Raw genomic sequence first — 21,302 nt, forward strand, 5'->3', positions numbered from 1 at the left:
TTTCAACCTTCTTTTGGAGATGATCCATCCAAGGTTCAGGAACCCACCAAAATAAAATCTAGCAAGGGATAGTCAAAATTTGATCTCACTCCGATCTATTACATGCTCTCTGCAGACTATCCAGGTAGTTTCTCAATCTTTTTATTTTCCCCATATCCTCACCAGTGCTTTCTTGATAATATGATTTTCAAAATCTGCATTCACCTTTTTTTTCCACACGAAAATTATGCACACTACCCAAATCCTAATTCATGGCTTTCCAGTTCTAGCAATCTTTCTATCTTCAGACTTTGGAAATTATCTCATATTTTAACAATGCAGAGAGATGAAAGATGGAAGTAGAAAAATAATTGTGGTTCAGGTCCAGGCTATCTGACAGATCATATCTCCGCATATGAGCCTGCCTAGGTCATGTCATAATCAGAAGAGTCCCTTCTCAGTCTCAACACTGTCACAAGCATGGATGGTGGGGATGTGAGAAAGGGCCTTCATGACAGCAGACCCTAGCTCTGGAATGCTCTTGCTAGAGAAGCCAGAACAGCCATCCCTACTGTCAGAAGTCAGAGACCTTTTTAATCCAACAGATTTTTAAAATTGAAATATATAAAATAATGCTCTGAGGATGTTGTATGGTTTTAAACTGAACCATTTTATTTTTTATCTTTAAGTATAGTTTTAGATAAATTTATCAATAATTTAACCCTATTTAAATTTTTATATGTTTTAACTGTATTTTCTTTTAATTGTAAGCTGCCTTGATTCCCAGTTTTAGGACTTGCCTCCTCATTGCCCCCATCATCCATGTTGGAGCTTTTCACCTGAAGAAGCTGCTTCAATTAACTCCAAGGTTAGTTTGATTCTGCAACAGCACACTGCTTAATGATTATTCCTGTGCATCAAAAGTCAGGATGAAACTTGAACCAAATAACTGTTATCAAATTCTCTGTAAGAAAGCACACTGAATACTATGCAGACTTTTAATTACATATTTTTACTAAAGGAAAACAACCCATTGTGGTTACACCATTAATAGAATCATAGAGTTGAAAGAGATCCCAAAGACCATCTAGTTCAACCCTCTGCCATTGTGGAAATCCACAGCAAAAGATTCCATGAGAAATGACCATCCAACCTATTTTTAAAAGTTAAGATATGTCCACCATCTTCTGGGTTAAACACACAAATCACTTGGGAAGATATGCATTATAATAGACTGTCTTGATTCCAAAAGAAGAAAAAGAAAGAATTCACACAGACAATCAGATACTTGCACACCATCAAAAATTTGTACTTGCCAGTAATTCTAGAAAGGTGTCTAGCAGCCAACTCCCAAGCTCTTTCCCTTCAGATATGATGGCATTTGGTATCTTTCCTTTTCTCTTCTGAAGATCTGTGTGTTAGTCTGTGGCTCCATACATACTCTACCTTTCCACCTCCAAGGATGCTGTGAACCATAGACCTAAGACTCCTTACTTTTCTGTTGACAAATCTTTCTCACCCTCTTACTTGAAATGACTTTAGATAAGTTGTAGTGTCTAACATATACCTTCACCACACCTAAAGCTTAACACTGGCATACTGTACTCACAATATATTTCCCATATAATCGCATACCCATTGATAATCTAGGTTTTTCCAGCTGATTCCATTTGTTGCTTAGATGCATAACTGAATTTTCCCAGGACTTGTCTTTCCATCCAAAAAAGTGTTGGGAGAAAGAATGAAGCCGGATAGAAAACTAATTTAATTATAATTTGGCAGGTACTATGCTTGTTGCTGCCACTTAACCTTTCTTTTTGTTCACTCAGATTTATTTATCAATACTGTTTAGTTCATGGATGGGAATATAGAATATTCAGAAAGTAGGTTAAAATGGGCAGAATCCCTTAAAAACACTTTTTTGCTTCCAAAATTAAAAAAAAAGAAAAATTAAATACTGTAGTAACATTTCCTGTCACACTGCATTAAACAGTGACATTACCCATCACTATATTATTTTCCAAAAGGATTACTGATAATACCCGACTAGTCTATCCTCCCCAAGTAATGCTTTACAGATAATGCTATTACTTTTAATGCATTACATATGTATTGGACATGGGCAGGATGACCCTGCCCCAGTCACCACCTCTCAGCCTAATCTATTTGGCAGAGTGTTTATGAGCTCCAAATAGAGGGCATTGGAAATGATGTATGCTTTGAGCAATTTGAAGGAAATCTGGGATACAAAAGTAGTAAAATAAGTACATTCTTGTGGGTCTTACTTCTGAGTAAACTGATAGTGCAGAGAAACTGAGAGGTCCCTTGAAGACTATCTTTTAGCAAATATTTGAAAAGTATGTTAGCTGGGATTATAGAAAGCATGATAAGAAACCAGGATCTTACTCTACTGTTGCTGTGAATTTGTGGACTCGCCCTACAACAAAGGCAAACAGGACATAAAACAGAACATAAGCATCCCAGGTCATGAGGCGGCAGGCAGGCTGGATCAAAAGGGTATCAGGAAAACTGGATGAGAGCCAAGTCCATTGCAGCTCTTCATTTTACCCTCCTCAACAAAAATCCATTTTGTCTTTATTTAAAACAATAAATAAATCAGTAGTGCATGAAGAATTATAATTCTCTAAAAGCAATAATAATAATAATAATAACAACAACAACAACAACAGCAAGTAAATTCAGAATAAAACCACTGAAAGAACAGATACATTATTCCTTTAGTCTCTTAGTGCAGTCCCATGAACATTAACTCAAAAGTAAATCTTAATTTACTTAATTGGATATTTGTTGCTAGTGTGCCTTCAGGTTGCAAGTTCTGACGTATGGTGTAAGGCTGCCTAATCATAGGTTTTTCTGGGGTTGAGAGTGTGTGACTTGCCCAAGACCACCCAGTGGATTTCCATGGCTGAGCAAGTAATTGAACCTTGGTCACCAGGGTCATGGTCTAACACTCAAACTACTCCTCCGAAATAACAAGAACATTGATTGGATTTAGGCTAACCCCAACATAGATGGATAGGGAAGGTGGGAAAACAGCACATGGTAAATAGGGAATGTGGTCTTACTTGCCATTGCCTTTGTCTAGTGTGAGAGGATCTGTGGAAAGCGTGGGGGAAGACAGAGTGATCAGCAAACCCATTTAACCTTTATCTTAGTATTACAGTCGGCCCTCGCCTTACGCGGGGATCCATTCCGGATCCCTTCGCGTAAGGCGAATTCCGCCTATGCTCAAGCCCCATTGGAAACAATGTGGCTCGTGCACGGCAGCGCGGCAGTGCGGCGGCGCACGGGCGCAATGGGCGCACGCGCCCATTCAATTGAATGGGACGTGCTGCCCCTTCCGCCCTGTGCGCGCCCTGTGGCTTGAGAGCGTAAGCTCAAGTCCGCGTAAAGCGCGCCCGCATATGACACAGGCGCACTGTATCTGGGTTCCTCACATGTCTTCAAGTTAATATGCTCTTCACATAAGAAACATTCCTGGTGTTCAAACAATCATCATGAGCTCTTAAGAATAGACCTGGTTCCAGATATGAAAATATGGAAATCCCATATACCGTACAGGGGGTGTTGAGTGTGCTAACACAATCCTATCTACTAACATGACATTAGGATCAAGTGTAAAACAAGGTTCCCAAGATCTTAAAAGCAGTTGATTAACAATTAAGGCAGCCACTGGAATCCAAGTGGCATACATTTTATTCATGATTAATTGTGTTGGAAGGTTACCAAGCAAAAACTGAACAAAGGAGAGTTCGAAGAGTATGCTAATTGCTCAAAGATGGATCTTATTGGTCATAACCTCAAAGACATCATGCCATCATATACCAGTTTGAGTCAGAGGGAGCAAAACTATGTTTGTTCATTAGCAACAGGCATCATGTTTACCCATGTAATTTTGTATACGTTGTACACCACCGATGCACTCCAATTAAAAAAAAATAGATGGGCCAAATGATGCAGTTTCTGGCTGCCTTTGGGGCCTAGCATTTAATAATAATAATATTTAATAATTTAATAATAATTTAGATGATGCACACCCCAAATGCAGACAGAGATTGCGGCCATGCTGCGTCTTCCCAAAAAGGAAGGAGTAGAAAAATCTGCTCCTTTTTAGTGGCCTGGTTTAGGACCATGGCAGCTGTCTGGATTAGGGTCAGGTGCATGCGGTTGCTATGGCCCTGGTGCAAACGGTGCCACAGTGGTCCTGCTGCAGTCTTTTTGGCCCATTTGTTTCGGGCCTAACAGATCTTCCTTATTCTCCTTTGAGGGGAAACAAGCTTATTAAAACTCTTTATTGCTTGTCAATCCAAATGCCTTTGTCAATGCAAACTTGCCATAGATATTACGATTTTTAGTGTTGGGATGAGCCACTTTAGATTTTTCTCTTTAGTATATGAGAAACCATTAATTGTTGTCTCCATTTAGGCAGTGCTGCTACAGTGGTCAATGGGAGGTGTCCTTTTGCAAAATAATAACGAAATATGTATTCATAGACTATAGAGCAATTTCACCCATAACTGAGTACAAATAAGAATGCTTCAGTGCAATTCATCTTGTCTAAGTGCCATCTAAATGTTTAGGAGAATGCAAAATAATGTCTCACAGACTGATAGCCATGACTGGAAGCTATACACGACAACCCATTTTGGAAAATGAAATCCAGCTAACTGCATAGGAAGTTGCATTCAATGTTTTACCGCACTGACCCACAAAATGGAGTCTGGTGACCAGCTGGTTTTGCAGAAGTAATGAATCTAATACTGCTTAAGATCATCCTCATAAATATGCTTTAAAAATGGCAACACATTAGCCTTAATTATATTCATTCATTCTCAAGAACACTGTGGAAAAGAAATGGCAGTTCCCAGAAGAACATTTGCAAATTTAAGAGACTCATATTTCCTAAGCAGCAGGAACACTGAGAGGGGCGGATGGTGAAGACAAATGGAAGCCACACTCAAAACAAAATATAAAAGTGGCTAAGTTAGCATGGCATAGTGGTATAAGTGCTGGACCATGAATCTGGAGATCAGGATTCAAATCACTGCTCAGCCATAAAACCCACTGGATGACCCTGGGCAAGTCACACTCTCTCAGCCTCAGAGAACAACACAGAGGGCAAAATGCTCTGAAGAAACTTGCCAAACAAAACCTGTGATAGGTTCATCTTAGGGTCGCCATAACTCAGAAATGACTTGAAGGCACGCAAAAATAAGATTAATAACTAGGACCAGCCAGGTACATGGAGTGCATCTTGCCAGTCTTAAAACTACACACTGCCTCTTAGTCCCGTGGCTTACTAAAAATGCAGGAAATAACCTAACATGTAGGGATGAGTTTTGTTCTTTTTTAACAAACCCTTAGAAAAAAAGAAATAGAAAAAAAAAGGCCTATCTATTTTAGCATCTTATTTTGCACAGCAGTTAGTTAAATGATTATGGAAGGAAGCCCACGCATGGGACATGAAGGCAATAAACATCTTTGTTGTCCCTCACCAGCTGATACTCTGAAATATACTGCTTTTCATACTTGAGGTAGTGTATGGCCATCATGACAAGGAGCTGGTGGTAGGGTTGCTTTCTGTGAATTTGCCTAATACTTTTGTAAAACAATCTTCACTGGTAACAATAATCACACCTTGTGAAACAGTAAAGACCATCTTCTCTTACAATAACCTATTGAGCTGCTAAGTAATCCTTAGAGGCTCTTCCTCAAATACCCCCTGCCTTTAGAGTAAGGTGTGAAGTAGCTACCAACAGATCTTTTTCAATTGTGCCGTCCTGGCTCTAGAATGTTTTCCCTCAGAAACACTCACCTGACACCAAGTCTAATATTTCTGGTAATCAAATTAAGTTTAATTTTTCTGGGTCTTTTAAGATACTAACATTTAAATATTATTTTATTTTTCTGCTCTTACTGTTTTACACTGTTGTCTTGCAAAAAATGGCAGACTGTGGGTTGGCATAGATTACTATGATGATAAATGTCTCCTAGAATTTCATAACATATATAAGCAACAGAGTACCAGTCATGAACATACCACTGAAGATTACAAATGCAGTACCTGTAGCAGCTCTTGGCATAGGATTGGTGTTTTAATCCACCAAAAGGAGTGTAATAAAAATTAAGAGAGACAATTCAAAATTATGCCATTGCCTTAATATTTTATGAAGAGTCGCCACCGGATTAATCCTGTTGACCTTATTAGGGTTATGGGTTGATACATATCAGCATTACCTGTTAGCAATTAATTATGCTATCTTTGGACACAGAGCTACATTTTTTGGTACAGGGATGAACAAATATGGTACAATAATTGTTTGGTTCTGAGTTTGGTACCTGTAAGAAAATAAAATAATAATAAAATTGGCAAGCCTTTTCAAATCAATAAGATCTGGAAATGTTGTGCTATTTAAATTTTAAGGTTTATATTGTAACATTTGATTTTAACTCATAACTGTTTTAACTATTAAAATGGTTTAATTGTTTTTTAAAAAATTATATTTATACATTTTAATGCTGTACAGTCTTTAAATTGTATTGTTTTAAATCTGCTGTTTGCTGCCTTGAGTCCCTATATTGGAAGAAAGGCAGGATATAAAAATAATAGTAATAATAATAATAATGACTACTACATTGTAAATGGTTACTTCAGAGCCAGATACAGAGAGTAGCTTTCCCCATACTAATTTCTGACATATTTGTTAAACTTCAGAGAGAAGAAGAAGATATAAAGAGCATGTACTGTTTAACTGATACAATACCTAACAACAAAATAGTAGATACTACTAAAGATCTTTTAAAATAAGTAAATAGCATAATAGTTATTAGAAAGCAAGGATAGTTCTACTTAAGGACTGCCTGCTATGCCTTGTGTATTTATCCTATGGTGGCATCTCTTGTTCTCTGAAGTTGAACACTACCCTACAGTGCTTGGATGGGTTTGAAATAAATGTTTGCTGGAATCCTATGTGACCTGTTACATTACATATCGTTACATATACCTAGCTACGTAGCAGAGGCACTAAGAAAACCCATGACTGAATTGCAAAGGTGCACAATGGGAGACTGGCAAGAGTGCCTGATATGCAACTGGACCAATGTGTATTGGTGTACAATGCACATCAGACAGTTTGCTTGGTTGTATGTAGTTACATAACAGTAGCCCTCTACTGCATATGGATGTTATACAATCATGCAATTCTAATTCCTGCATACATAAATCCACTTACAAAGACGTAATGCCTCAAAAGAATTATAGTGGTTATCTCTTACATTTGTAAAGCTTCTCATACATGAAGGTATTGTGAGAAAAAACATAGAATACATTCATTTCAGAAAATTTATTTCCATAATTTCCCCCCGGATAGTTTTACCACTTTTAACCATATTAATTCTCTGGTAAATAGTACAGAAGATTTTTCCTCCCTGATTAACTCTTAACTCTTAACACATAATCACTTACTCCAACCTCATCTAAACCTCCCTGCTATGTGTAGTTTCAACATATCGGTATTCCATCTCTCCAGCTCCGTTCTCACAAACCTCAGATGCTCATTCCATGGAGCAACAAAACAAAAGGCAGTCTTCAAGCTAACAATACATGTGCATGATCCTTAGTGTAAAAAAAACCAACAACTTGTGTTTCAGGTCCACAGTTAGCCTTTGCTGATTTCTGTCCTCTGATGTCACCCTCCTGCAAATACAGTTTTTGATCCCATCCTTCCACTTGTATACACGCTCTTCTGCAAAGTGTCTGCCTGTGGTGACTGCAATATTCTAGTTTACACCACATGCTTCATTAAGTGCAGAAAAGCAGGAAAAGCAAATGGAAGTGGGGGTTAGAAAGGTCTTTCCAGCAGAAGTGAGGACTGTAACATCTGTTTGTTTTCCAGAAGGTAAGACAGTTACTTGAGGCAATCCTCAACAGAAATTCCAGAAGCCCTAAAATTATGTCCAGAGGTGATAAATTGGCACCCTTGGTTTTGTGGAATGGAATGAGTTAATTTGTGTGTAACTGCCAAGTGATTCAAAATGACGAAACAGTTCTCATCAGGGATGCCTTGTTATACTTTCCAGTAGTAGACATCAGAAATCAAAAGACTGTGTTATACTCTTGCTATCAAAGAGTTATTCTAGGCAGGGAATTGGGATATTCTATTCCCTTGATCAGCTGAAAATTGAACCATCATGTTTTTTTTTTCTTGGCTGGTGCATTTTTATTGTGTTCTTTTATATTGCTTGCTTAATTTTTTGCCCTTTTTTAGTATATGTATGTCTAAAAGCTGGGTTTTATTTCCATGTAATTTAAAACATTTAACTAGGGTTCTTTTGTTTGGCGTTTCTTTGGGTGGCTCTGAGTGTGATGAAATGGTTGGTCTGTACTGGTCAAATACAAAGCTTTCTGACTGCTCATTTCTTCATGTTGTGAATATTGGGGGACTATGTCCTGAGTGTTAGGTGCCTCTTGGCTCTTTTCTTCATGCTTGTGACTTGGTAGGTTTTTCTCTTTGATCCTGGCAGCTTCAGTTGTTGCTGTCATCTGAGTAGTTACTGTGCTATTCACCTGTGAATATAACATTAAGTTCTAATATGTTATACAGACAGATTCAGGGTGATGGTTTTAATATGAACACAGACATTTTAAAAAGGAAGATAGAAACCTTAGGTGGCAAATTTGCATTCGTTTTCTTGGACAAACATATAAATGTCTGAAGTGAGTATAGAGGTAAAAGGTCCCTCTTGTTTTCAGGAAAAATTAGCTGTGAAGTACTGACTGGCTGTCTGAATCTTGTAACAACAAGGAAGTAATATCTAATTTCCACAACCAGATTTTTAGGGTGTATTGATTGGCTGGCCATTGGGGCAGATAGGAACCATTCCATCAAAGGAATGTTTCACATTTTTGTGGTTAATAAAAAGTGATAAATTATGGAATGAATGAACATGATATATGTTGTGGGTGTGTCAAAAAAGGTGAAACGGAGATGAGAGGTCAAAAAGATTTGCATTGGAATCTGGAACTAAGTACGTGAATCAGTAAGAAATAAGGAAGGAGGAAATCAGAGCTTTCAACACACACAACCAAAAAGCATACACACACATTTGCCTTCACCCTAGGTATGGTGGGAATGTGGTACTATGGTATTTGGTCTAGGAGCACTGAAAATATGAAACACTCTCATATTTTAAGAGTTGTGCAAAGGTTTGAATAAAAATGCACTTCCCTCTTAATCTAATTAAAAATTAATTGCTAGACTCCTTTCAGGGTAGGTATGACCCAAGGAAGAGGAGTTTGGGCAGAGGATGAGATACTGAGAGATGTGATCAATAGTACTGGATCTCATAAGCAGTATAATGAAACTGGCAAAGCAGAAGCTAAACAACAACTGGTCCCCCTTCATTTCTGCTTCTGATAAGCTAAATTATTTTCTACTACTGTTTTTAATTTGTTGCCGGTTTTACTTTATTGAACCCTTTCCTGTATTGTTATGTATTATTTACATGTATTATGCTATTATTTCTTAGATTGTACACCACGGACGGGTTTACTTTATCTATTTTATTGTTTGTATGTACAGCGTTGTGTAAATCTACAGCGCTCTATAAATAAAGCATAATAATAATAATAATAATAATACTTTGCTCTCTTTTTCAGTTCAAACTCTAACTCTGTACTGATTCTTTCTACTCCTATCTCACTCTTCTCTGGCAAATAACTTGCTGCATTCTTTACCGTTTTTGTTCTGCTGTAACTGTATTTTTCATCCCTTCAGATTTCTGCACCCCTTCAACCTTATCCATTAAATGGATCCTTAAAATAGGTTGCACTATAATTATTACTTTACCCATCCATGATTCATTCAAGTGTCACATAATGAAGTCTCTTTGTTGTTGTGTGCCTTCAAGTCATTTCCTTCTTATGGTGACCCTAAGTGGAAGCTGTCAAGATTTTTTCAGAGACAGTCTTCCATTGATTTCCTCTGAGCATGGGAGCGTGTGACTTGCCTAAGGTCACTCAATAGGTTTCTGTGGCCAAGTAGGGATTCAAAACCTGGTCCCCAAAATCCCAGTCCCACATTCAATCTGCTATACTACACTGGCTGTCTAGTTACACTCTCTAAAATGTGACTGACTTTACTTTAAAAGGAGTATTTGCTTGGGCACAAGCAAAAAGATCCCATACCTATGAATATGGACAGCAGTCTCAGGGATGCACATCTGAGTCTCAAACTCTTTACCTCCCACAATTCTTATCAGGTAACAGTACACTTGTTACTGTGTAAGATTCAACTGTCATCCAGCTTTTCTGTATAGAAATGTGAAGAAGGACTATAATATTCTTTGACGCAGGCAGCAAAATATTGGGGGTCAATACTAAAAATATCCTGTTTCTGCTTTCTCATCCCAACTGTAGAAGTAAGCAATCACAAGTCTTCTACAATTCTCACTCAAATAATCAGGCTGGTCAAATAAAGCAACACCTGGCTTAAACAGAATTGTTGACAAGGGAAAGGGTGAGTAGTTCCTACCTCCTCCTGGCTGCTCTTAGAATAATACCAGGAACAATTGCCACAGTAGTCTTTCTGGTATGTGTAGCGCACAGCTGCTTCAACATATGGTAAGTGCAGAAAACTGTATGGCAACTGTATGTGGAAAGTGAGCCTGCTGCATCTGCAAAACCAAGAAAAAAAAGAAGGAGGAAAGGACACCAAATTGATATCAGGGAGCCTAGAACCACTCAGGAATGAATGTATCCAGAATTGTCTGAAGTGGCTTGTTATATCCCCCAAACACAAGAAATGCATTGCTTAATAAGGACAGTGTGTTCAGCTCTTAACATATTTTAATATCACCACTGCTGCTAATGAGAATAGCATACCTTTTCTCTAGATCTATGGTTCAAGGTAGCTTACAAAAGTAAAAACAGATACACACGTTAAAAATAGCACATAGGTTAGAATGTGCAAGAAATTATTGTTTAAAAGTAATGGAACTGTCTTTAGAATGCGCTTAAACTCTGGTTCTCTCATCCTAGTTTTCTGTCTCCAGGTGTGTGCTGCTTGCTGGCACAAGGAAATACATTACCACTGGTGTTTATCACACAGAGGTTTTTGCAGCTGTTTGCAGCTCAGTTCCGACATGACTGATGGTCCAATGATGTGAATTCATGCTAAAATGTGATGTATTATCTCACGTGATTGCTTTCTATGGGGAGTTCTTATGAGGCGCTTCCACATTCAATCTGCCCTGACTCCTCATTTTGGTGAATTCGGAAACAAGCCAATTCACCAAAATTTGCTTCTAAGCTCACTTCGATTTCACTTTGAAGTGGTCTGGTGTGGAAGATCACTCCATTGTCACCCCTCTTGGCCTCCTGCGTCCTGCTCCTTCATCCCCCTCCTGCTCCTTCACCCCATCTCACCCCCTCTGCCACCTTGCCACCTATTCCATCATCCCCTTCCTGCTCCTGCACCCTGATCTGCTCCCCTCCTTCACCCTGCCACCTATCCCATCATCCCCTGCCTGCTCAGACCTCCACTGAACATGTGCAAGGTTGCCGATTCGAATAGTTGAATCTGCACCGGTGTGGTAATACAATTTGCACTCACTCCGCTTCCCTCTCGATTCGGAAAGGCAACCAGGTAGGATAAAACATTGCGTTTTAACATGAATTCAAATTGTTGGACGCGCAGTCGCGTTGGTACTGAGCTGGACAGCCCCCCGTGTGACTTTCTGCTAGATGACAGGAATTTGTATCCTTCTAATTATTTTGTAAATTAGCCTGACTGGTCCACAACATCACCATGAGCTGAGACCCACAGATGAACCAAATGCATAAAAACAACCTATCTCCATCATCAACTCTACATCCATGGTCTTGCTATGAAAGGATCTTGGGGCCTTTTCAGACCACACAGTTATAGCACTATGATTCTGCTTTAACTGCCATGGTTCCATCTTGTGATTGGCAATTTAGGAAGGGACATTAGGATTCTTGTGAGCCAGTGTGATGGAGTGGTTTGAGCTTTGGACTACGACTCTGGAGACCAGGTTTCAATTTTCACTCGCCCATGGAAACCCACTGAGTGACCTTGAGCAAGTCACTTGCTCTCAGCCTCAGGTGAAAGCAAGGTCAAATCCCCTCTGAACAAATCTTGCCAGGAAAACCCCATGATAGGCTTGCCTTAGTAGAGTCGCCATAAGTCAGAAATGACTTGAAGGCACATAATGCCAAATTTAGGATTCTCAGCCAGAGAGCTCTAACACCTCGCCAAACAATAAACTCCAAGATTTCACAGGATGTAGCCATAGCAATTAAAATTATAACATAGTACTATAACTATAATTATGTACAAGGCTGTTAGTTTTTCTGACATAGAGAACTTCCAGCATGAGGCTTGTATCATGCCACTTTATCTCATTCACTGAATGTTAAAGGGGTTTCATCAGTCCCCTGCCCCTATAAGCTTCCTTATTCTGTAATATTTTCATACTAGTTAAAATCCATTAAGGACACAAAAGGAAGAATATCTGAATGTTGATGCCATCTCGTTGCTACCAATTCAGAGCTTTCTGGAAATGCCCAGCTAATACTGACCTGTCATAAATCAGGAAGTCATCCTTGTCCCCATCTAGAATTTGCCAGACATCGGGTTCCAAGATCTGCTGCTGGTAAACAGGAATGCCTTGAGGGGCATGTCGTTTAAGCTCCCAGTACATAGCCCTGGAGAAAGGAGTCTTCTCATTCACAATCAGGAAGCTGACATTGGTCACCCCTTCATTGGACAGCTTCTTCTGCAAGCCACCAAGGCTGATGGCAGGAAGAGAAATAACCAACATTTAGGAAAAGAAGATGTAACCTTCACCCTTCCTCTTTGCATATATTATCTGGGAACTGAGTCTGTACAGCCAGAGATGCCTTCATTTATCAACTCACTGGTGGTCATTGCTGCATAGATCTAGTAATAGGTTATATGGGATATTGTGATTGAATTCACGAGGCAAAGTGCTTCTGTCTTTCATTATATATGCTATATTTTATCTATTACAGCTGAGGCTATAAGTCATTGAACTGGAATTTATGGAGAATCTGTCTTCTCTAACATTTGATTAATATCCCATTTAGCGGATTAGCATTTCCTGGAAGAAAGCCTAGTGAAAAGATGTGCTGTTTGACTTGTCATATTTGTTACTGAACATTAGAGGTGGGGTTCCAGTAGAGTTCGGAAAAACGTCTTCACTGGGGGATTGTTAGACTTGTAGTCAAAAAAAGCTAACCTTCCTGTGACCTGACACAGTATTTTATACCCCTTTGCAGCAGACCTTGAGCCAACAAGGTCTTCTTTATGGCAAGTACTTACTTGGCAGCCTGCTTGAGACAGAACTGTCAGCTGGCTTTCAACAGGACCACCACGGTTACTTGACCCTCCATGCCAGCCATTGGAACAGTCCCATTGATCTTCCAAAGTGGTGCAGGCTGGCATATCCGGGTCTTGTTCTCAGTCACTTCTGCTAGTGCAGCAGTAATAATCACTAGCCCCACCAGCAGGATTTTTGTGGCTAGGGCAGAGTAACCCATCATAGCCACCTCCCTTCAGCCTGCAATAGATGAGAGTAGTATTAACTCTGATCTTTTGACTAAACATAGTAAACATAAGATTGTTCTGTCTTAAGACTTAGTATCTTGTCTCTGAAGGTGACCAGTGAGTCATTAATTGATGTTTTCAAGACACAGTCATGTGGAATCTACCTAGGATTTCAACCTGAATGCAATCAGACACACAGGCTTCCTAGAAAAAGGTCAGATTATTTACCCCAGACAGCTAGTGAGGTGATAAATATATGTTTGGGGCTATCTCACTTCAGACTGTGGTGGGCAACTTGCATGACTATGTGCCTAATGGCAGTATAGTTGCATGAACATTTACTTTGAGGCATGTACTATTGGATCTAATTGGAGTTGCCTTCCTAGTAAGCATGCTTAGTGTTGAAGCTTAGATGTCAGACAGAAGGGCTGCACTCTACTCTTCTCTCTTGACAGAGTATATCCTCCAAAATTTGCTAAAGAAAACTGGATTGCACAGTAAGTAATATTTAGGGCAGTCTCTGGCAACTAAATAGAGTGGTCTAGCATCTGGTGGTCAGAGCAGCACAATCTAGATGCAATTAATCACATTACAGAGTTATAGCACTGTAATTCCACTTTAAATGCCATGGCTGTATCCTATGGTGTCTGATTCATCTCCTTCTTGGTACTATATGTTATGAAGCAAAAGGAAGTCACTGTTGCAGATATATTCCCAAGGGGACACAATTTTTTTGCATCCTCATAACAAGCTATATATGTCACTTTTACTTTTTTACTATAGGGGCAAAATCCCCCCTTTCGATTCAGCATTGCATTAAAAAATAGTCTAGGCATGGGAAAGAAGCAAATCAAACGGCAAGCTCAAATAACAAAGCCCTGAAATGTAATTATATTTATTATTTGAGTGACTCAAGTTCCTTCACATTCTCATTCACATATACTGATCTGATGAGAAGTGAAATTTTTGATACTTCTCAGGAATCCACTAAGCCTTTCTTATAGGAAGTATCTTTTTGACTTTTGAACCCTTTTAGACTTTACCAATTTCTCACTCAGTCTGTCTCATATAAGATTCAACAACAGCCAGCTAGCTTGACCACTTGCAAAACATAACATCTGATGGCATTCCTGCACAAATCCACTTGCACCCAGAATTCCCAATAAGATTATACTCTGCCTTTCTCCTTAGGACTCCAGCCGTTGCTCTACTTGGTCTTCTGAGGAACTTTGGACTATCCAGGGTCTCTGACCTCCCATCCAGAGGCTGGCCCCTGACATAAGTGATCTCTTCCAGGTCTCTCCGCCCAAAAGGGGCAGGGAGGAATCAGGTGGTTGGTGAATTGGACAGCTACAGATGTCTCCTGAGAATTTACCGTAACTGTTTTTGTGCTTATTGTAACCAGCCACCCAGTGTTACTTGTTTTACACTCATAAACATCACATGCAGTTGAGGAAACACCATGCAGTGCCAGGCAATGAATTCTGGAAGGCATTATCCCCTTGGAGGATGGCACATTGAGAAAACTGCTGCCTGACCATTTTCATTTATGCTGAGGAACAGCATGAAAAAGTAGCTCATCTCATTATGAAGAAAAAGGAAGCTATTGTTAAAGACAGAGTATTTCAGGAGGGACACCATATTCTTGCATCCTCACAAGATACTGTATGTGTCATTTTGACTTTTTTACTTTAGAGGCAAAAATGTCTCAAAAGAGCACTGTATGACAATTTTTAAAAGTATATGGGGAACTACAGTTCTTTTGCATTTATGGTTCTGACCTGGACTCTGCAAATTCCTTCTCTGAAATGTGCCCTAGTGGCGCATTGGTTAAATGCCTGTACTGCAGCCACTCATTAACAAACCACAAGGTTGTGAGTTCGATACCAGCCAGGGGCTCAGGGTCAACTTAGCCTGGCATCCTTCCATAGGTCACTAAAATGAGTACCCAGCCTATTGGGGGAAATTAGCTTACACATTGTAAACTGCTTAGGGAATGCTTAAGTGCACTGATAAGTGGTATAGAAACATATTTGCTATTGCTATTGCTCTGAGGGCAGATGACACAGTGAACTATTTCTTTTAAATTACCCCTTTAAAATTTAAAGCAATAATTAAATATAATGCTCTCTATTTCTGATGTTCAGAACTGAATGCTGTTGCTTATATAGCCTAAATAGGCCCATCCATGCACAAGAGGAACTATGTGCTATGTGATACAGAAAACTTAGTAATAGGAATATAATCTCCACATGGACAATGCAATGACAGATAAAGAGAAAACTGCAAAAATGAACTCTTACTGTACTAGACTGAAGAAATCAGAAGCATGGCCCTGCATGAATTTTCATATTGTCACAGGCACAAGTGGTTTGCTTTTCTTGCATGTTCCCTTTATCCTGGAGAAAGGAAAAAAGAATTAGGGTATGCTGAAGAAGAGGAGCTCTGAGTAGGCATGGATGAGAGATAAATTGATAGTATTTGAACACCATAACAAGGTACAAATTCCTTCTTCTACACTGACAAGCTGGAACCTGTCCAAAGGAGAGAGACCACAAAGGTAAACAGTCTGGAAACCATGACCTATGAACTAACGGAGCTGGGTCTGTTTAGCCTGGAGAAGAGAAGGTTAAGAGGTGACATGATAACCATGTTTAAATATTTGAGAGGATGGAGCATGGAGCAATGGATGCAAACTAGAGGGAAAGAGATTCCACCTAAACATTAGGAAGAACATCCTCCTGACACTAAGAGCTGTTGGACAGTGAAATATGCAATTGCCTTGGAGAGTGATGGAGTCTCTTTCTTTGGAGGTCTTTAAACAGAGGTTTGATGGCATCTGTCTAAGGGGGTACTTTGATTGTGAGTTCCTGCATGGCAGATTAGGGTTGGACTGGATGGCCCTTGGGGGTCTCTTCCAATGCTATGATTCTGTGAACTACATAGGAGATCTGTCTTTTTTTCAGGTGGTCATCCTATATATAAAAGCATTATCCCAAAAGGCTTATCAATGATGGGGTTTTGTCACTAGCTTGGCCGTGTAAACCCAATGACAGTGACCTTGGGCAGGTCACACTCTCTTAGCCTCAGGGGAAGGCAGTGCCAAACCTCTTCGGAACGAATCTTGCCAAGAAAACCCTGTGATAGGCTACCCTTAGGTTTGCCATAAGTCAGAAATGATTTGAAGACACACAACAACAACAACAACAACATACAAGGATTCCTAGAGGCTTATCACTAATGGGATTTTGTCACTTGTTATCACATGCAGTGGAGATACTGTAGTGTCTCTGAGGTTGAGAATGTGTAGTCTCTGTGTGATAGAGTATACAGCTTCCATACTGAGCAGGGTTTGCCCTGCTTCTCCACCAAAACATTAAAAAACAACTGTAAAAAATATTTCCAGCTGTCTTTTATAACACTTTCCAGAGAGGCATGCATATGTGTGCTCTCTGTTCCTCCACAACATGATTCTTCCTCACTATTCCCACAACCACAGGTAAAATTCTGATCCAAAATAGCTGTCATCCCTAGGCTGTCATTGCATTAATTAGTTCACAACATTACATTTTAAGAACTTTATAAATCCACCTGTCAAGGGAGAAAGAAGACATACATACAAGAGTGAGATAGAGAGATAGAAGGCTTCTCCAATATATGCCAGCCGCACATGCCTATCATGCCGAAGGGGAAGCAGTGTTAATGTGTTTCATCGAGAAAAAACAAGAGAAAGAGAGGCGGAGGAATCTTCTAAGGTTGTGGGGTTGTCCACACTGGCAAAATAAAGCAGCTTCAAACCAACTGGAAGCCAAGCTGTTTAGACGACGTACAATGTGAAACAAGGTGAAAACCAACATGAAGCCGCACTCCAGGGTTAAAAACTGGCACAAAAAGAAGCACAGATGCTCTGCCTCAGTGCCAAAAATGTGTATCATTGCACATGCATATAAACAGCATGGCACGAGTGCTGGGATGTGGAAAAGCAAAAATGCAAAAGTAGGATACTACACATAAGGCGAAAAAAATAAAATACACAGATATAGGATGTGGAACTCCTGGCTTGACAACAGTACATGTGAAAGGGACCTAGGAGGAGTCCTAGCAGACCACAAGTTGAACATGAGTCAGCAAAAGGCCAATGCGATTCTAGGCTGTATCAATGGAAGTATAGTGTATAGATCAAGGGATGTTAACAGGCCTCACCTGGAATCTTGTGTCCAGTTCTGGGCACCTCAGTTCAAAAAAGATGTTGAGAAGCTGTCCAGAGGAGGGCAACCAAAATGGTGAAGGGTCTGGAAACCATGCCTTATGAGGTGAGATTTAGGGAGCTGAGTATGTTTAGCCTGGAGAAGAGAAGATTAAGAGGTGATATGATAGCCCTGTTTAAGTATTTGAAGGAGTGTCATATTGAGGATGGAGCAAGCTTGTTTTCTGCTGCTCCAGAAAATAGTACCTGGAGTAATGGATTCAAACTAGACGAAAAGAGATTTCAGCTCAACATTAGGAAGAACTTCCTGACAGTAAGAGTCCTTTGACAGTGGAACACACTTCCTTGGAGAGAGGTGGAGTCTTCTTCTTTGGAGGTTTTTAAACATCGGCAGGATGGCCATCTGTCGGGGGTGCCTTGTGTGTTCCTCCATGGCAGGGGGTTGGACCAGATGGCCCTTGAGGTCTCTTCCAATGCTATGATTTGATGAATCTACGACAAACACAACATGTTGCCAGTAGTGAAGTGGATGTGATTGCAACATACACAAATCAGACAGTCCAACAGGGGGAAGGGGGGAAGGGGGTATGTATGAGGGGCTTCCATGAGTGTGCTTTGCCAGTGTGTCACTGGGCGCACACTGATGCACTCACCGAACAGGTAGTGTCTCGCATGTGTGACTGTGTGGTCGGTCACACTGAGTGTCCAATGGGGTGGCAGCTGGTCAGGAGGAGGGAGGTAACTGATGGTCACAGGCAGTGTTAGTGTGATGGGGTGCATGCATGGCGGGGCGAAAAATAAGTAAGTGGTGTGGCTTGATCATGTCAGAGGGGAAACCTTTACATTTTAAAATAATAATAATAATAATAATAATAATAATAATAATAGCAGTAATAACTCTACAGTTGGAAACAATCATGTCAAAGGAGAAACTTTTTTAAAATAATAATAATAATAATAATAACCCTACAGTCAGAGACTACAATCATGTCAATCATGCCTTTACTTTTTTTAGAACAAGAAAAACAACAATAGGGTTTTTGTTTTGTTTTGCCCTTGCTTTCCTCTGGGGCTGAGAGAGTGTGACTCCAAGGGAGGTGGGATTCGAACCCGGCCCTCGCAGAGCCCTGCTCCACTCAGCACTCAGCGCCCCCTGGCGGCAGGGACCTCCCTCGGCCGCCTTCCGCTTCCGACAGAGGGGCCTCGTGCTGCTGCTCTGAGCCGGCTGCAGGTGAGTGCTCTTGCTGCTGCTGCTGCTGCTGGGGTTCTTCCCGCGGGAGGAAGGTCAGAGGCGAAAGGCAGAGGCAAGAAGCTGGGAGGAGGAGAAGGAGGCAAGGAGGAAGACATGCAAGCGATACCAGGCAGCCAGGGAGGCAAACAGGGCGACCGGACAGGGTCCTCCCCCCCAGGGCGTGTCCTCTATTTCCCGGACGCGTCCTCCATTCCATGCTTTCTGCCAAGGAGTTCCCCAGTGTCTTCCATTTTGAGCACATGGGTTTGGCATTTACAGGGAGGACGACCAGACTGGGTCCTCCTTTTCCAGGACGCGTCCTACATTCACGCTTTCTGTGTCCGGGGAGGGATTTTGTCCTCCATTGTGAGCAGGACTAAGCAGCAGTGGGTTTACATTTATATGAGTGTTTTGAGCTTTGGTTTAATTTCAAGATACCTGTATACACAAGGTCTTAAAATTCCCCACAATAACTCCCCCCTCCCCCCCAGTAAAACAGGAGGAGAGAAAGTTGCTAAATATTAATCTTAACTAATTTAAACTCAAACTCTAATTCGAACTTATTCTAGTTCCATCTTGACTGATTGCCTAGGTTTTGGGTTTATGGACCATGACTGAGTGGTTTTGAGTTGGTTGTGTCCTCCATTTCCCCTGAATGTCCTCCATTTTGAGGCGCCTTGTCCTCCTTTTAAGGGAAGAGGACCTCTGGTCACCCCTCTCCAGGTCTTTATAGGGGTCTGGCTGGAGATTGCAAGGGGCTCAGTGATCTGGCGTGTGTCTTGTGTAGATGCCTGTGCAGTTTCCTCTTTGACCTTGCTTAGGACATCTGGTCACCTTGGACAAAAGGCAATCATTGTTTTAGAAATTATATATATATATAATGCAATGTTACCAGGAAAAATTGACATTTTGGGGTTTGTTTTTGTGGTTAAAAGCCTCAGAGGAGGGAAGAAGTCGGAAGGGTTTTAAAATGCAAAAGGTTTCCATTTTCACCTACTGTATAGATAGCATTTATAGGCGTTGTGAAAAGGTGATGGGCTTGAACAGATGTCCTCACCGCAAAGGAGGACGAGGCACTCTAAAATGTAGAGCATTCAAGAAAAAACGGAGGACGTGACCAGATCAAAAGCTCAAAACGCTCTTAGAAATGTGAAGTCGAAGGCTTTCGTGGCCGGCATCCATAGTTTTTTGTGGGTGTTTTGGGCTATGTGGCCTTGTTCTAGAAGAGTTTGTTCCTGCATATTGCTTATTAATATTTGGGAAGAAAAAATAAGAGTTCGCACAGCTGCCAAAATGACATAGATTTCTTGTAGTTTTATCCTGCGGCAGGATATTTTGGACAGAGCCACTGGGGCCTATGGAGGCACTTGTAATGTTAAATTAATTTTTCCTCCCCAGAAAGAAAAGCAGTGTAAGAGAGACCAAAAGAAACAAGGGCATCTCTGAAGACAAGGCTTCTCTGGGAGAAGCCATGTTGGCCATATAGCAAAGCACAATAACTTCCCAAATCCACAAAACAGTGGCACATTTATTGGGTCAACCAAATTGCACAAAATAGATGTTGCAAGCTTTTGAAGCTCCACTGGCTTCTTCATTATGATAAAAAATCATACAGGACAATTTTTTATTTGCCAATATTAGTCACAGGCCCCACGCATCTGAGGAAGTAGGATCAAGTCAACAAAAGCTTGCTACCAACTATGGTCCAAAACACACTGCTGAAATAATCCAGTTTGAGACTGCTTTAACTGCCCTGGCTCATTGCTAGGGAATGCTGGGAACTGTAGTTTTCTGAGACATTTAGCCTTCTCTGGCAGAGAGCATTGGTGCCACAATCAGCTATGACCCCTTAGCACTGAGCCAGGGCAGTTAAAGTGGTCTCAAAGTGAATGATTTCTGCAGTGTGTTTCAGACCTTAGTTTCAAAGGTCCTGCAGGATCCCTTTGTAAAGTCATACAGTAACATGTGGTGACCCTCATTTCCCCAGACATAGTGGTTTCAGCGTGTATTTTGGATAGTAAATGGGTTTGACAAGAGCTCATTTCTTTAGCTTTGTCCATATCAACCAAATGTTCATATCTGATCTCATAACAAATCTTCTGAAGTGTGCATTCCCTCTGCTGATCTTAAACATGCTTATTTACAGGGCCTGACCCATTTTGGGAAGCCAATTTGATATTTGTAGACACCAGGATGTCTCTCAAGGAGCTGAACCTTATTGGCTTTAATAATAATAATAATAATAATAATAATAATAATAATAATAATAATAATA

General features: G+C 40.4%; 2 protein-coding genes across 6 annotated transcripts in view; one reads left to right on the forward strand and one right to left on the reverse strand.

Moving 5' to 3' along the window:
* Positions 1–7,328: 7,328 nt before the first annotated feature.
* Positions 7,329–14,913, reverse strand: LOC121929585 (selenoprotein Pb-like). Of its 3 annotated transcripts, none has more exons than XM_042465281.1 (5): positions 14,769–14,913; positions 13,365–13,602; positions 12,602–12,814; positions 10,533–10,674; positions 7,329–8,566 (listed from the first exon to the last, which is right to left on the reverse strand). In XM_042465281.1, the coding sequence occupies exons 2-5, from the start codon at positions 13,583–13,585 to the stop codon at positions 8,321–8,323; spliced, it is 822 nt and encodes a 273-aa protein (XP_042321215.1). In that variant the 5' UTR covers positions 13,586–13,602; positions 14,769–14,913; the 3' UTR covers positions 7,329–8,320. The 3 variants fall into 3 exon arrangements, with proteins under 3 accessions (XP_042321215.1, XP_042321216.1, XP_042321217.1); XM_042465282.1 differs by having other exon boundaries at positions 14,764–14,859; XM_042465283.1 differs by having other exon boundaries at positions 14,633–14,769.
* Positions 14,914–18,891: 3,978 nt separating this feature from the next.
* The window catches only part of HPDL (4-hydroxyphenylpyruvate dioxygenase like), a 5,604-nt gene continuing 3,193 nt past the window's right edge, over positions 18,892–21,302 (forward strand). Inside the window, exon 1 of one of the 3 annotated variants that reach the window (XM_042461473.1) lies at positions 18,892–19,027. The gene's annotated coding sequence lies outside the window, so the exon portion shown is untranslated. Of the gene's footprint in view, positions 19,028–19,055; positions 19,101–21,302 lie in introns of those variants that run through there. The other 2 variants (XM_042461475.1, XM_042461474.1) reach the window with 2 other exon arrangements.

This window comes from Sceloporus undulatus, chromosome 4 (assembly GCF_019175285.1).
Source record: "Sceloporus undulatus isolate JIND9_A2432 ecotype Alabama chromosome 4, SceUnd_v1.1, whole genome shotgun sequence".
Classification (NCBI taxonomy): Eukaryota; Metazoa; Chordata; class Lepidosauria; order Squamata; family Phrynosomatidae; genus Sceloporus; species Sceloporus undulatus.